The 12,409-nt window shown below is 34.4% G+C and overlaps 1 protein-coding gene across 22 annotated transcripts in view; it reads left to right on the top strand.

Moving 5' to 3' along the window:
- Nucleotides 1-12,409, top strand: part of LOC124219506 (serine/threonine-protein kinase MARK2) — an 83,012-nt gene that overhangs the window by 54,961 nt on the left and 15,642 nt on the right. For 9 of the 22 annotated variants that reach the window (XM_069136233.1, XM_069136234.1, XM_046627176.2 and 6 more), the window contains 11 exons: nucleotides 811-1,035; nucleotides 1,360-1,738; nucleotides 2,173-2,408; nucleotides 2,705-2,816; nucleotides 4,072-4,184; nucleotides 4,402-4,603; nucleotides 4,740-4,940; nucleotides 6,496-6,697; nucleotides 8,537-8,704; nucleotides 11,104-11,218; nucleotides 11,496-11,584. In XM_069136233.1, coding sequence (XP_068992334.1) covers nucleotides 811-1,035; nucleotides 1,360-1,738; nucleotides 2,173-2,408; nucleotides 2,705-2,816; nucleotides 4,072-4,184; nucleotides 4,402-4,603; nucleotides 4,740-4,940; nucleotides 6,496-6,697; nucleotides 8,537-8,704; nucleotides 11,104-11,218; nucleotides 11,496-11,584 — 2,042 coding nt within the window. The remainder of the gene's footprint in view (nucleotides 1-810; nucleotides 1,036-1,359; nucleotides 1,739-2,172; nucleotides 2,409-2,704; nucleotides 2,817-4,071; nucleotides 4,185-4,401; nucleotides 4,604-4,739; nucleotides 4,941-6,495; nucleotides 6,698-8,536; nucleotides 8,705-11,103; nucleotides 11,219-11,495; nucleotides 11,585-12,409) is intronic. The other 13 variants (XM_046627177.2, XM_046627174.2, XM_046627183.2 and 10 more) reach the window with 8 other exon arrangements.

The following is a 12,409-nucleotide window of genomic DNA, read 5'->3' as shown; positions in this document are numbered from 1 at the left end:
GTTATTACGGAGAAAAAAAGAAATCGATAAAAGTTCAATTATTGTAAATACGAACGTGAATTTAAGCGTAAAGTGTAATTGTAAGAGTAATTTAAGTATAATTATAAGAATTTAAATTGTCACTGAATTATCTCGAGGTGACCATTGTGGTAATTTATCAATGAAGAAAAAAGTAATGATAATAACGTACAGGGGCGCACATTCAATTTTCTTTTTTATGGGTTGAAATGAAGAGGAAAAAAAGAAATGAACATTTAAAAAGTCAAAAACTTGAAATAAGGAACCAGCTGCTCACAGAAATCTGCAGATTTTCTAATCTCATATGAGTCGTGTAATGTTTGTAATATGATAAGTTGAACTATTTAGAAGTTTCTTTGAGAGAAGTCTGACACTTGAATGTCGTTTCCGTATATCCATCAATGACATAAATGTAAAAAATTCGTTCTCATGTAATGCCAAGTTCCCAAATTCTCAGTTGTTGACTGTTCAAATTGATTGAATATAATATGTCATTTCGTTTTTTAAATCTAACAAATTCATGTCATATTCTAGTTTAATGTTATGAATAATCTGAATGAATGTTGTTGAAAAAGTAATTTTATATCAAGATCACCAGGTTCAAAATTTTACCATTCATCGTAAACCTTGTCAATGTTTGATGATATCAAGTACATGTAAAGTTCGTCCACGAAAGGACCAGAAAGTTTATAATTTTGATTTCGTGATTTATAAAAAAACCCAAGAAATGTGAAGAAGCTAATGATAAATAAATGGATACAGTCATAATAATGATTGTTATTGATATTGCAGACAGGGGATGGCGTGGGGGTGTCGAGCAGTGTTCCGCATCACACAAGATTGTCGTCAAGAAGCCGAGCACCGGAGGAACCTCACATTGGTAAATACAGGCTATTGAAAACAATCGGTAAAGGTAACTTCGCCAAGGTGAAACTCGCCAAACATGTTCCAACCGGAAAGGAAGTTGCCATCAAAATCATCGACAAAACACAGCTCAACCCTGGTAGCCTTCAAAAGGTGAGAAAACTGGAAAAAAAATGGTCATTGTAAAGAATTGGATTTTTTTTAACTTTTAAATTCAGTATTTAATTCTTGTAAACCTTAAGTTATTAAGAGATTTAGTCTCAATTCAGCTATTGATTAAGTACATTCAGAGGCTATTTTTCATTCTTTGGAAGAGAAAATTTTATCACACGCAAATCGATAGCTTTTTGAAAACTAAAAATTAGCGAAAGAATTGCGAAATCTTTTGCACTCCCATTTCTTTCACATTGTTTTCTTCTTTCTATTTCCACAGCCTTTTAATTACGTTCTTGTCTTTGTTTTTCTTATACGCTGCAGTTATTCCGCGAAGTAAGGATAATGAAAATGCTGGACCATCCAAACATCGTCAAACTGTTCCAAGTGATTGAGACTGAGAAAACGTTGTACCTAGTAATGGAGTATGCGAGTGGAGGGGAAGTGTTTGATTACCTAGTATTGCATGGTAGGATGAAGGAGAAGGAAGCCCGGGCTAAATTCCGTCAGATAGTTTCGGCGGTACAGTATTGTCATCAGAAAAAGATCATCCATAGAGATTTAAAAGCTGAGAACTTGCTACTCGACAGCGAGATGAACATCAAGATTGCTGATTTTGGATTCAGCAACGAATTCACACCCGGCAATAAACTTGACACTTTTTGTGGCTCTCCGCCATACGCCGCACCAGAACTTTTTCAAGGTAAGTGACATAGTAAATATAGTAACCTAGTTGAAATATTAATATGACGAAACAGAGGAAAAAGTGAATTCTGTGAATTAAAAAGTTTGGAAGGTGCCACTGAAGTAGATCGAGTTGAGTTTATTTGAATGTCACATTCTTATAATGTAGGAGAAAATTTAGATACTATAAATGCCTGCTGTAGAAGCCTAACCTAACATAACGATATTTATTTTTCTAATTTTATATCAATCGACTTCAGTTGTAGCTTTTGAATGATTTATTTGGTAATGTTTCACATAATAAAGTTTAAATGATGTGTTTGACATTTTACATTGAAATTTGAATAAAATCACCAAGACATTCGATTCTCTCGATGTAATTTGGAATGAAATTGAAAGTGTCCGTCAAGTTTCGAACATTTCTCACTGTAAATATTTTTTACTTGATTTCAGGAAAGAAGTATGACGGGCCAGAAGTCGACGTATGGTCATTAGGTGTGATATTATACACGTTAGTTTCGGGCTCACTGCCATTCGACGGATCTACGCTTAGGGAATTACGAGAAAGAGTATTGCGGGGCAAATATAGAATCCCGTTCTACATGTCGACCGACTGTGAAAATTTATTAAAAAAATTTCTGGTGCTCAACCCCACAAAACGGGCCTCGTTAGAGGTACGTGGCGATAAGGTTCGAACGTGTTCGTTTGCGCGCAATCCAGCCCCGCAGGATAATCCATGGACCGTTTTTTAACGATCTTGATATTTGTTTGCTACTCGATTCGTCGAGGTGTAAAATTATATCAATGACGATAAAAGACAAAAGAGATGATGAAATTTTGAAAAGCTACTCGAGATTTTCAAATTTTACCATGCGACAAACGGTCCCAATTGATTATCTTGTTTTCGATGATATGAATGTGGGCAATTCATTATTTACCCTTTGGGACGTTAACTTGATGTTTTTTTTTCTGTACTGGTTTACAGAATATAATGAAAGATAAATGGATGAATATGGGATACGAGGAAGACGAATTAAAACCGTACTTAGAACCGGAACCCGATTACAAGGACCACAAGAGGATAGGTGAGTCTGCCAGTATGTACATAACACTTACTACCTACCGTTTTTATGTTTAGTACGTGTGTTTTCGTGTTTGGTTGGAAACTCTGGTCGTTATATCGACACAGCGAAGCAAAGAACGTTGATGAATTATTTTTTCATCGATAATTTGGTCTTGTTTACTGTTATACACTTCACTGCTAAATGAGAGGTGAAATGATAAAAGAACGAAATTTTTTTAATCTCAAACTGTACGATATTGAACTTTTGTTCCAACTACCACCGTTTCCGCCCACTGCCGTCAGCAATTGTCACCGTTTTACGACGAGAAATGCTCTCGGACAGTAGATTGTATGTTTAGAATAGAATATTAGATCGGGAGATATATCAGACGCCCGATTAGTTGAATCCTCGTCGATTGAATTGTTGCGATGAACCTTTTCTATCGTTTTTCCAGCTACGTGCAGTATATATATATCGAATATTTTATGGATTGGCAGAAATTTTCCTCGTGAGATATCGGAAATTCAATAGTTTAATGTTATTGTATTAAAATACGTTCTGAGCAACAATGAAGATACCTTACCGTTTTCATTGCACAGTTATGCGCACCAATATTGTGCTTGTTCTATTATTGTTTTGTCTTTCGTTTCTTGTCTGATATATCTATGCATGCAACGACCTATGGTTTAATGGTTAACAAAATAATAGCATGCGTTATTCGTTAGGCATAGATCGATCTAGGTAGATTTTATCGATCAAAAATCGTCTGGGTAATCTACTAATATCAAACTCGTTGGCTGGGTACTTTTTTATGCCGCGTTTTCAGGTCAAATTTTCATTCGATCGAATTCGTTGTACGATAATATTTGTCACAAAAATTCGCTGTGAAAATATTACTCCATTTCCAAAATTTTCTTGTTTATTTGTCCTCTTTTTCCTTCTGTCTCTATTTATTATCTAATGTTTTCACGTTTTACAGCTTTGACAGAAGCTGTTAATATAATCGTTACATTTCTGACAATACATTCGCTCAATTATCAAAGTATATGAATTCACAAGCAACGTAAAGAATTTGATTTTCATTACCGATAATTTATATCCAGATCCAGTTTCATAATTCATATTCAGTTGTTGCAATTTAATTAAAAGAAGAGAAGCAGATTATAAAAATATGTACAGAAAAGAAATGAAAAGTAATTATTTGTCGAAGTAAGTACATGACTTAATGGTAATATAGCTATTTTGTTTGTTAGATTTAACTATGCCTCTTGTAAAAATCCTGTTACAGAGGCACTAGCTAGTATGGGATATACACGAAGCGAAATAGAAGATTCCCTCGGCCAAGCTAAGTACGACGATGTATTCGCCACCTATCTACTACTAGGAAGAAAGACCACAGACGTAAGTCCGGGCGCAGCAAGCCCTTGAAAAAAAAAATAAGAAAATTGACAAAAGCGAACAAATTATAAATTGAAGAAATTGCATCAATTCATCCTTTCTCCCCGACACACTCTGTAATTCTCGTTGTTTATTTGCCTTTGCTTTTATTGTCTCTCTCTCTTTTTATCCCCTTTTTTTGTTTTTTTTTTGTTCTTACTTTTCTGTTATTTTGGGACAGCCTGAAAGCGACGGTTCTCGGTCTGGCAGTTCGCTGTCGCTGCGCAACATTCCGCCCCAAGTAGGATCAGGGGGTGGCGGAGTCAGTGGAACGGGGACGGGAGGCGCAGCACAGAGTCCCTCGCATCGAGGTGTTCACCGCAGTATTTCAGCTAGCAACCCAAAACCCAGTAGACGAGCTTCTTCCGGAGGTGAGACACTCCGTAAGTATCGATAAAAAAAAAGTTATGTAGCCGAAGGAACACTGAAGGAAGAAAATAACGGACTGAAGGTTTTTACCGACTTATTCAATATTCCCAATTTCTACTGAAAATATAACGACTGGTCTTTTATTTTCAGGGTGCGCGCCTAGTCCTGGTAATACGACGAACCACAATCATGCAACGACTGGTACGGGCGCTGGAACCTTAGCAGGTAGCGGTGGAAGTAACTTTAAACGTCAAAATACGGTTGATTCGGCAACAATAAAAGAGAACAGTGCTCGCGTACCTGCGGGTAGACCGTCAGCACCGAAAAATAGTCCAGGACAATTAGACACCAGTGAGTTGACTACATGCTTTTTGCTAAACCATTCTCTTTTTCTCTATATACGTACATTGTATATTTCTCTGTCCATTTTCTATTTCGTAATTTCTCTTCATCTTCTCATCTTTCTACCCAATTTCTTTGCCAACTCGTTAATCCTCTCCTCGTCGCTGGTAAATGACGATGAATTTAAATTCCATGGGTTTATTATTATCTGCTGCGATAAGTTACGAATCTTTTTGTTCCGTTCTCTTGCTTTTTTTTTCGCTCTCCATGTTGTTTCGCATCCTTATCTCTTTTTCTATGTATCTCTCCGTGTTCTCGCTAATATAAGAACAATGTGCGGTTAATTTTTTTTTTTTTTTTTTTTCCATCAGTTTCAATGACAGGTAAAAGATATTAGTAAGATATTTAACTGAAGGTTGCCAGAGTAGATCAGAAACTAGCGTTTAGTTTCTAGACTCTAGTCTAGATTTAGGTTTGCTTTTTTTTTCCATTTGTACTGTTCGGTTTTTATATCCCTTTGCACATTTGATAGCATGATAATAACAATATGTTACAGCGAGCATTGAATTGTTCAAACTAGACTTTATTGGTAATGTTATTGTCATGGTTTTAGGTTTGAAAAAGTTTATCATGTTCAAAAATCGTTATTATTATTATTGTTGTTGTTGTTGTCGTTGTCGTTGTTTATCTCGTTTACCTCTTAACTTCAAAATTAATTTTTATCTGCCGGTTTGAGAAACTAGGAGACAAATACGACTGGATAATTTAATTCTTTTCCGCATAAAATAGAAACGATATTTCTATTTTCTGCTTTCTTTCAACTATAACTTAAATTTTCTTTGTTCGTCTTATTTGTAAGTAGATACGAATTAAGTTTACATTATGACAGCAGCAATCACTGCCACTTTTTGCGCCGCAATTCAAATTCATGGTACAATTGAATAAACTTGCTTCACAGTTGAGATAAAATATTTTATCGTGATACATCTATGTTTCGATGCTTGTAATACTCCTTTTTTCATTTCAAACTTGTCAACTATATTTCTTTTCTTTATTCTTCTTTTCTATTCTATTCATCGCTGCTTTGAGTGTCGCAATTATTACTGTGTTAGATAACAATGGTGATGTCGCTAATAATGATGATAATAATAATAATAATAATAATAATAATAATAATAATAATAATAATAATAATAATAACTACAATCATTTCTTACAGTAATTAATATACTACGTAAACTATCATCCTAAATGTTTATTTTCTGTACACATTTACACTATTGCTTGGTGCGTGGTGAATTTTTATTGTATCTATTTATTTACTATTATTTTTTTAATTTTTTTATTATCTTCAACTGTACTTACAAATGCATACAAATCTGTTTCCCACGTTTTATTCAAACTTTTCTCTCTTCCTTCGCAATTCTTCATTTGTCGGTTTACATTTGGTTACCCCCTATCCTTTCATACGTTCATCATTTGTACATATACATTACTTATATTTATTTTAAGTTACGTTACGTTGCTTTGTTTTGTGTTGGGCCGTATCTAATTGGGGTTGCAGTGACAATGTTCATTATAGGTGTGGGAACGAGTCCTGGTGGTAAGTCGAGAGTCGGAAAGAGCAATACAATGAACGCCGGCGTCGGCAGTGGGAGACCTTTGACATCTCCAGCGCCAGGTTCGGTTGGAAGACGCAGTACCATCTCTTACGATCAAGCTAAGACATCTTCCTCTTCCACGGAGAGAACCAACGATGTTCCCAGGTACGACGACGATATTTTTAAAGTTTTCTTTCTAGTTATGAAATACAATTTTTATTTTTTTTTCTTCTGAACTTTTGTTTCTGTCCCTACACTTAGTCTATACTGTTTAAGAATCGACAAACGTCCTGTCTTTTTTTTGGGGAAAGAACGCTGGAAACTTTAAATCTAACTTGGATTTGGCTTCGACTACGATATTCATTCGAGCGCTATTTTCCGAATTCAAATAATTTCGAGGAAAGTGTGAGGAAATTTATAATGTTTCATCTTTGGAAAGAATCTAAATTGTATATCTAATTCTGCGCTGAATCTTGTTTGGTTTATGGTTTTCCTAGCGTTGACAACAACGACGTTTCATAAAGTAACATACCTGTGTTTGTTTGAAATTCGAAAGTAATGTTATGTTTTGTTTTTGGTTTTGTCTTGAACTAACAAAGCGACAAATATAGGAAGATGAGCACATGTTTTCACACGTAGACTAATCCATTAGAAAACTATTCTAATTGAAATTAATATTCGTTAACGCGCGATTTTATGTTTAATACAAAATCCACAACCGCAGTCTCTCTTATTGTTTCTTGCATTGCTCTAGCATGCTGGCTGTGTGCTGTCTGCCAATCATTCATTTTTTGAACTACCTACTTAGCTGCTGCTGCCGCTTCACTTGAAACTTAGGGCAGAAAATTTACAAAACCAATAAAAATGATTGCGACTACTTTTGCCTCTCGTAGATCATAAAGAGTGTAAGGAAAATAAAACATCGACAAGTTTCAAGTTATCTAAAGCTTGTTTAAATAAAAGCAACTAAGTATAGGTAGCACCTCACTAGCATCATCATTACTCATCCCATCGTTCAAACGGAAATCAAAATGAAAATAAGTCATTCATTACGGAGTGATGAATTTGCGACGATCAGAAAGACTAATTCAAAATGAAAAGTAAAAAAACTTTCATCTGAATCAGTCGGCCAATTTCAAAAGATAAAAATGTTCTCTATATTTTAAGCATAGACGATCACTTGCAAATTTTGTTAAATTTTCATACAGACGATGTAGGAGATGGGATCGCGTAGTATTTTTGGTCTTCAGTCGTTACGTTCAAGGAGCTCATTAGATTTTTGCAGAATATATCTCTATTTTACCTTCTTAATAGATTCTCTCAATGGCTGCTCGTCACGAGAATAACTCATGGCAAATTAAAAAAAAGAATAACTGTCTCCCAAACTGTACTTTGGTTATATTCTACTCTGGGTAGATTATCAAGAATCATACGAAATTATTCGAAAACATGAAGATATTCTAGGTAAATCGTTAATGTTTAATTTTACGAAGTTTCCGACGATAGTTGTTGAAAATTTGTAAAATCTAATGAAAACTCTACGTTATATAAAAAATCGTAAGATATCATAAAATCTCTTAAACAAGTCTGAAATCAAAGAATCTATCAAACTTTCATAGTATTCTAGACTTGCTTTAAAGATTTTATTATATTTTACGATTTGTTAAATAACGTAGAGTTTTCAATACTATTTTCGTAGAATGAACTTACCTTTCAAATGCAGTGTCATTTTTGAATTCTTGCGACACGCTATCTGTTGTAAAAATAAATTGTATCCCTATTGATATAGTTTGCATAAAAAGGCCATGAAAGTTTGATGAAAAAAAAAGTAAAACAAGGCGCGACGAGTCTATTAGTATCGGTGTTAATTCCGTCAGTTATTACTTCTTCGTCTTTCTTCTTTCTCCCTATTTTCTCATGGAAAAAATAAATTATGAAAAAACCAAAAAAAAAAAAAACCAACGAACCAGGGAATATCGGGTCTTCTGACTGGTTTTTGCACAGCCTCGGCGAGGGCACTAGGCCAGCAAGGGGTCACACCAAATCTGCAAGCATCAGCGCGGGCCACCGATCTTCGAGTGGCGTACAGCCCGGCGACAACTCGCTGCTGGACCCGCAGCCCCGCAACGCCCACAACTCGTTACTCGCTACTGCTGACCCTCTTAGGCAGAGGTACAGGGCGACCAATACCAATATCAAAACATTCCGTGTATTATAAATCGGTAGGAGGGTAGCCACCTTTGACCTTGTCTTATAAAACTGGCTCGTTTCTCGCTACCTGCAAGAGAGAGATAAAAAAAAAAGGAAGAAAACGAAGATTTCACGATTTATTAAAAAGAGAGCGCACGACACACGATAAAAAAGTTTTCCCTGGAAGCAAACATCATTGGCGCAACTAATTTTGGTCTTAATCAAATTTTTATCTTATTCTTTTCATTTCTTTTGTCGAAGACTAATTTTGCAAACTGCAGGTTAAGCGATACATAGATATATATTTTTTTTTTTGTCTGTGAATACGTGATAAAACGTACAATGCAAGTATTTATTTTGGTAATAAAATGAGTCACGAAAAGAATTGTATGCGTTATTTATAAAGTTTGTTGATTAAAACGGGGAAACAATAATCTTGAACAAGTCATCCTATAAAAAATGATCGTTACGGATTTATTGCCGTCTCTTTTTATTTGAACCGTACAATTTCTTTTTCTTGTCTATTCTTTTGCAGATTGTGAGAATTGGGCGAGGTATTAAAGGTGACTTGCTACTACTCCAACCGACGTATCCCTAATTATTTACATTTTGCTCAAGTTTTTCCTTCTAATTTATTTATTTCCTGTTATTTTTTTCCTTCGTCAATTTATCTTTTTTTAATTGCAACTCAGGTTTTTCATTATTTATTGGGCCACTAACTCTCTTCGAATCCGTAAAACAAATTTATTTCTCCGGGTTGAAACACCTTTTACATCTAACATAAAATATACTGATTGATAAATAGCAGACGGAGAATTACTTTAGGATTATAATGTATGAACGGGTTTCAACGATACGCAAAGAATTGGTCAATACCATCCAGGCGCCAATATTAATCGACACATCGTTGTTTAGGATCTCTGGGACGGTTGCTGGTCGATCGCATTAATCACTTCTTGTTTTTGATTTTTTTTTTTTTCTTTCCCATTTTCCTTCTCGTACATTATGTGTTATTATTTATTTCGACGAAGAAAATTGTTATGCATGAATTTAATTGGGATTCATTTTTTGGTTTTACGATTTTATTTTTATGTACATGTTTTTTTTTTGGTTTTTTGTTTTTTTTTTCCCCCCATAATTTTCTGCTTTACGTTCTTTCTTCTTCTTCATTCTTGTATTTTTGCAATCAACACTTCCAGTTTCAATTTTGTCACGTCCATTCATCTTTGTCGTTGCACATCTCATAAATTCATATTATATGTATAATTCACGTAGAATAAATACTGCGTTAAGCATGGGTAATTTTTGGATTAATTAGTAGTATTATAATTATTGTTGCAATAACAGCAAGTGCTGCATCCACTCACCCAACAAATACTGCGTTCACAAAATATCATAAAACACTTACGATTTTATCAAAATTATTCTGTACAGAAATAATATTTATTTACAACGAACTGAAAAAAAAATCTAATATCTCCAGAATACTGTTCGATAGTTGTTGGCTTGCAGGAGGTTTTAATGTGAATGTGAATCAAGTTTTAGCTTTTTGCCACTAAAATGTCAAAAATCTTTACAAACTTATCCTACACATGCGGGTAACATCGTTTGGGTAATAGTGCAAAGTAGAATATTCATACAAAGAGAACGCAAGCCCTGAACATGAACATTTTATAGTAATTTTTGAAAAGTTTTTAATAACAAATATTGAACGACACTCTGATGTCCCATTCTCTCACTTATAATTACATCAAATTTGTGGGCAATTCTGAATCTGGATTCGAGAATTATTTATCTCAATCGTTATCACTCGTCATAACATTACAGCAAAAATGACGTTTCAAACTGTCTGCTTAACAACAAAATCAGCCAAAAATACATATACACACAGATACATGCATATACATATAAATTAGCTGCTTTTATGAAACATGTGCAAGATAGTAGCAATAATTAATACTCCGTATTACAGATACTCCCCTATTATCATTATTTAAAGTTCAATAGCTACACTCTACAAACACGTGAAACAACAAAAGAAAAGTATTTACCATAGAATAACAAAAAAAAAATCCAAGTAATAAGTGTACACAAGTCGAACGTGTTGTAATTTTTATTTTCATTACGCGACGAACGTGTTACAATGGAACAACTCACCAATTTGATTGCATAATTTGTTAGAAAATGTATTATTCAAATACTTGGTATATTTTCAGAGCAATTTATATGTATATTATGTACCTCATTGGTGCAACGTCACTTTGTAAATGGCATATTATAAGTTCGCAATCGGCCAAAGTCGCGTTTTATATTTTGTTTAATTACTTCTTTGACCTGCGGTAATAATATTTGGTAATATTTGTAAACTCTCGTTTATTCAGCCTTGGCGTTTCTCCGAGCAGCAGACTGGTACCTGCAGCAGCATTCCCAAGGAATGTTCCAAGCCGCAGCACCTTCCATTCTGGGCAAAATAGAGCCCAGCGAAATCACCCTCAGGTATTGTACTCTCGTCAGTTTGACGATATTCAATACCGTGGCCGAAGGAAGAGTCGTTGTACGTTGTAATTGTACGTACCGTTGTAACTCTTTCAGAGCGCATAAATTTTTGTTTTATTGGCTTGCTGAATTGTGCATTAAAATTGAATATACTTCAAACATGATTGCTATGATTCTGATAAATTTTTTCATTTTCATCCTTCCGCCACGGTTATTGATTGTCTGTGAAAAAAAAAAATGTTTTTCAAGTAAACTTGAGCGGTTCAACAATTCACAGGGTCACACGCATACACAGGACACGAACGCTATCAGTCCACTGGCGAGGCCATCTTTCTTTTCAAAATTATCATCCAGGTTCTCAAAACGGTAAGTTTCCATCTTATTATGAAATTGCTTAGCAATAATATTACGTATTTCCAATGAATTGTCGTTATCATTTTATTTTTTTTTTTTCTGTTTTTTCTTTCTACTTTATTATTTAAAAGAAAAAAGAACATGCTTTTCCACCGGATGCAAGGATATGTATCCTGTTTTCAAAAACGCAGAAGCACATAGCTATTGAAAATAAAATTCCCGTTGATATGATTTTTACTTCTTTTGTAATTTTTGCATCTATTTGTAATTGTGCTCTCTTTTTTTCTTTTTTTTTTGAAAAAGGGCATGTATCTTTACGCGCATACGTATATCATTGCATCAGGGTGTCAAACTACCTTGAAATAATCGTAGAAAAACTCAGAGTACGTAAAGTGTAAAAGAAGCGGTCGGACTTTGTTGGATAATATTTTGCAAAAATTGTCATTGCCCAGCGAAGAATTACTTTTTTCATTTATAGTAAAAGAAAATTTTGAAAAAACGTACACTTCCTTGGTCCTCGGTTTTTGTATTATTTTTCGAAACTCATGTAAAAATTACTTTTCTTATTGATTATATCTTATTCATATATCATTCGAGTAAACCCAATTTAACTCTGTTCGATTCGACAGTCGATACCCTGTTTGTGTAGTTGATGAATTGAATACTAATCAACGTCGAGAGTTGCGATGTTGTTTTATGTACCGAAGAATAAGAATTTCTGTCAATATGATATATTTATATTTATACAATACTGTTTTGCATGCCAGATGATATTCCTGTTTTAGGGATGCACAATGACTATGTAGTTCTGGCAGTCGTTTATACCGCAATGCGTTG

The sequence above is a fragment of the Neodiprion pinetum genome, chromosome 5, assembly GCF_021155775.2.
Source record: "Neodiprion pinetum isolate iyNeoPine1 chromosome 5, iyNeoPine1.2, whole genome shotgun sequence".
NCBI classification, from domain to species: Eukaryota; Metazoa; Arthropoda; class Insecta; order Hymenoptera; family Diprionidae; genus Neodiprion; species Neodiprion pinetum.
This window is presented reverse-complemented; position numbering and strand designations above follow the sequence as displayed.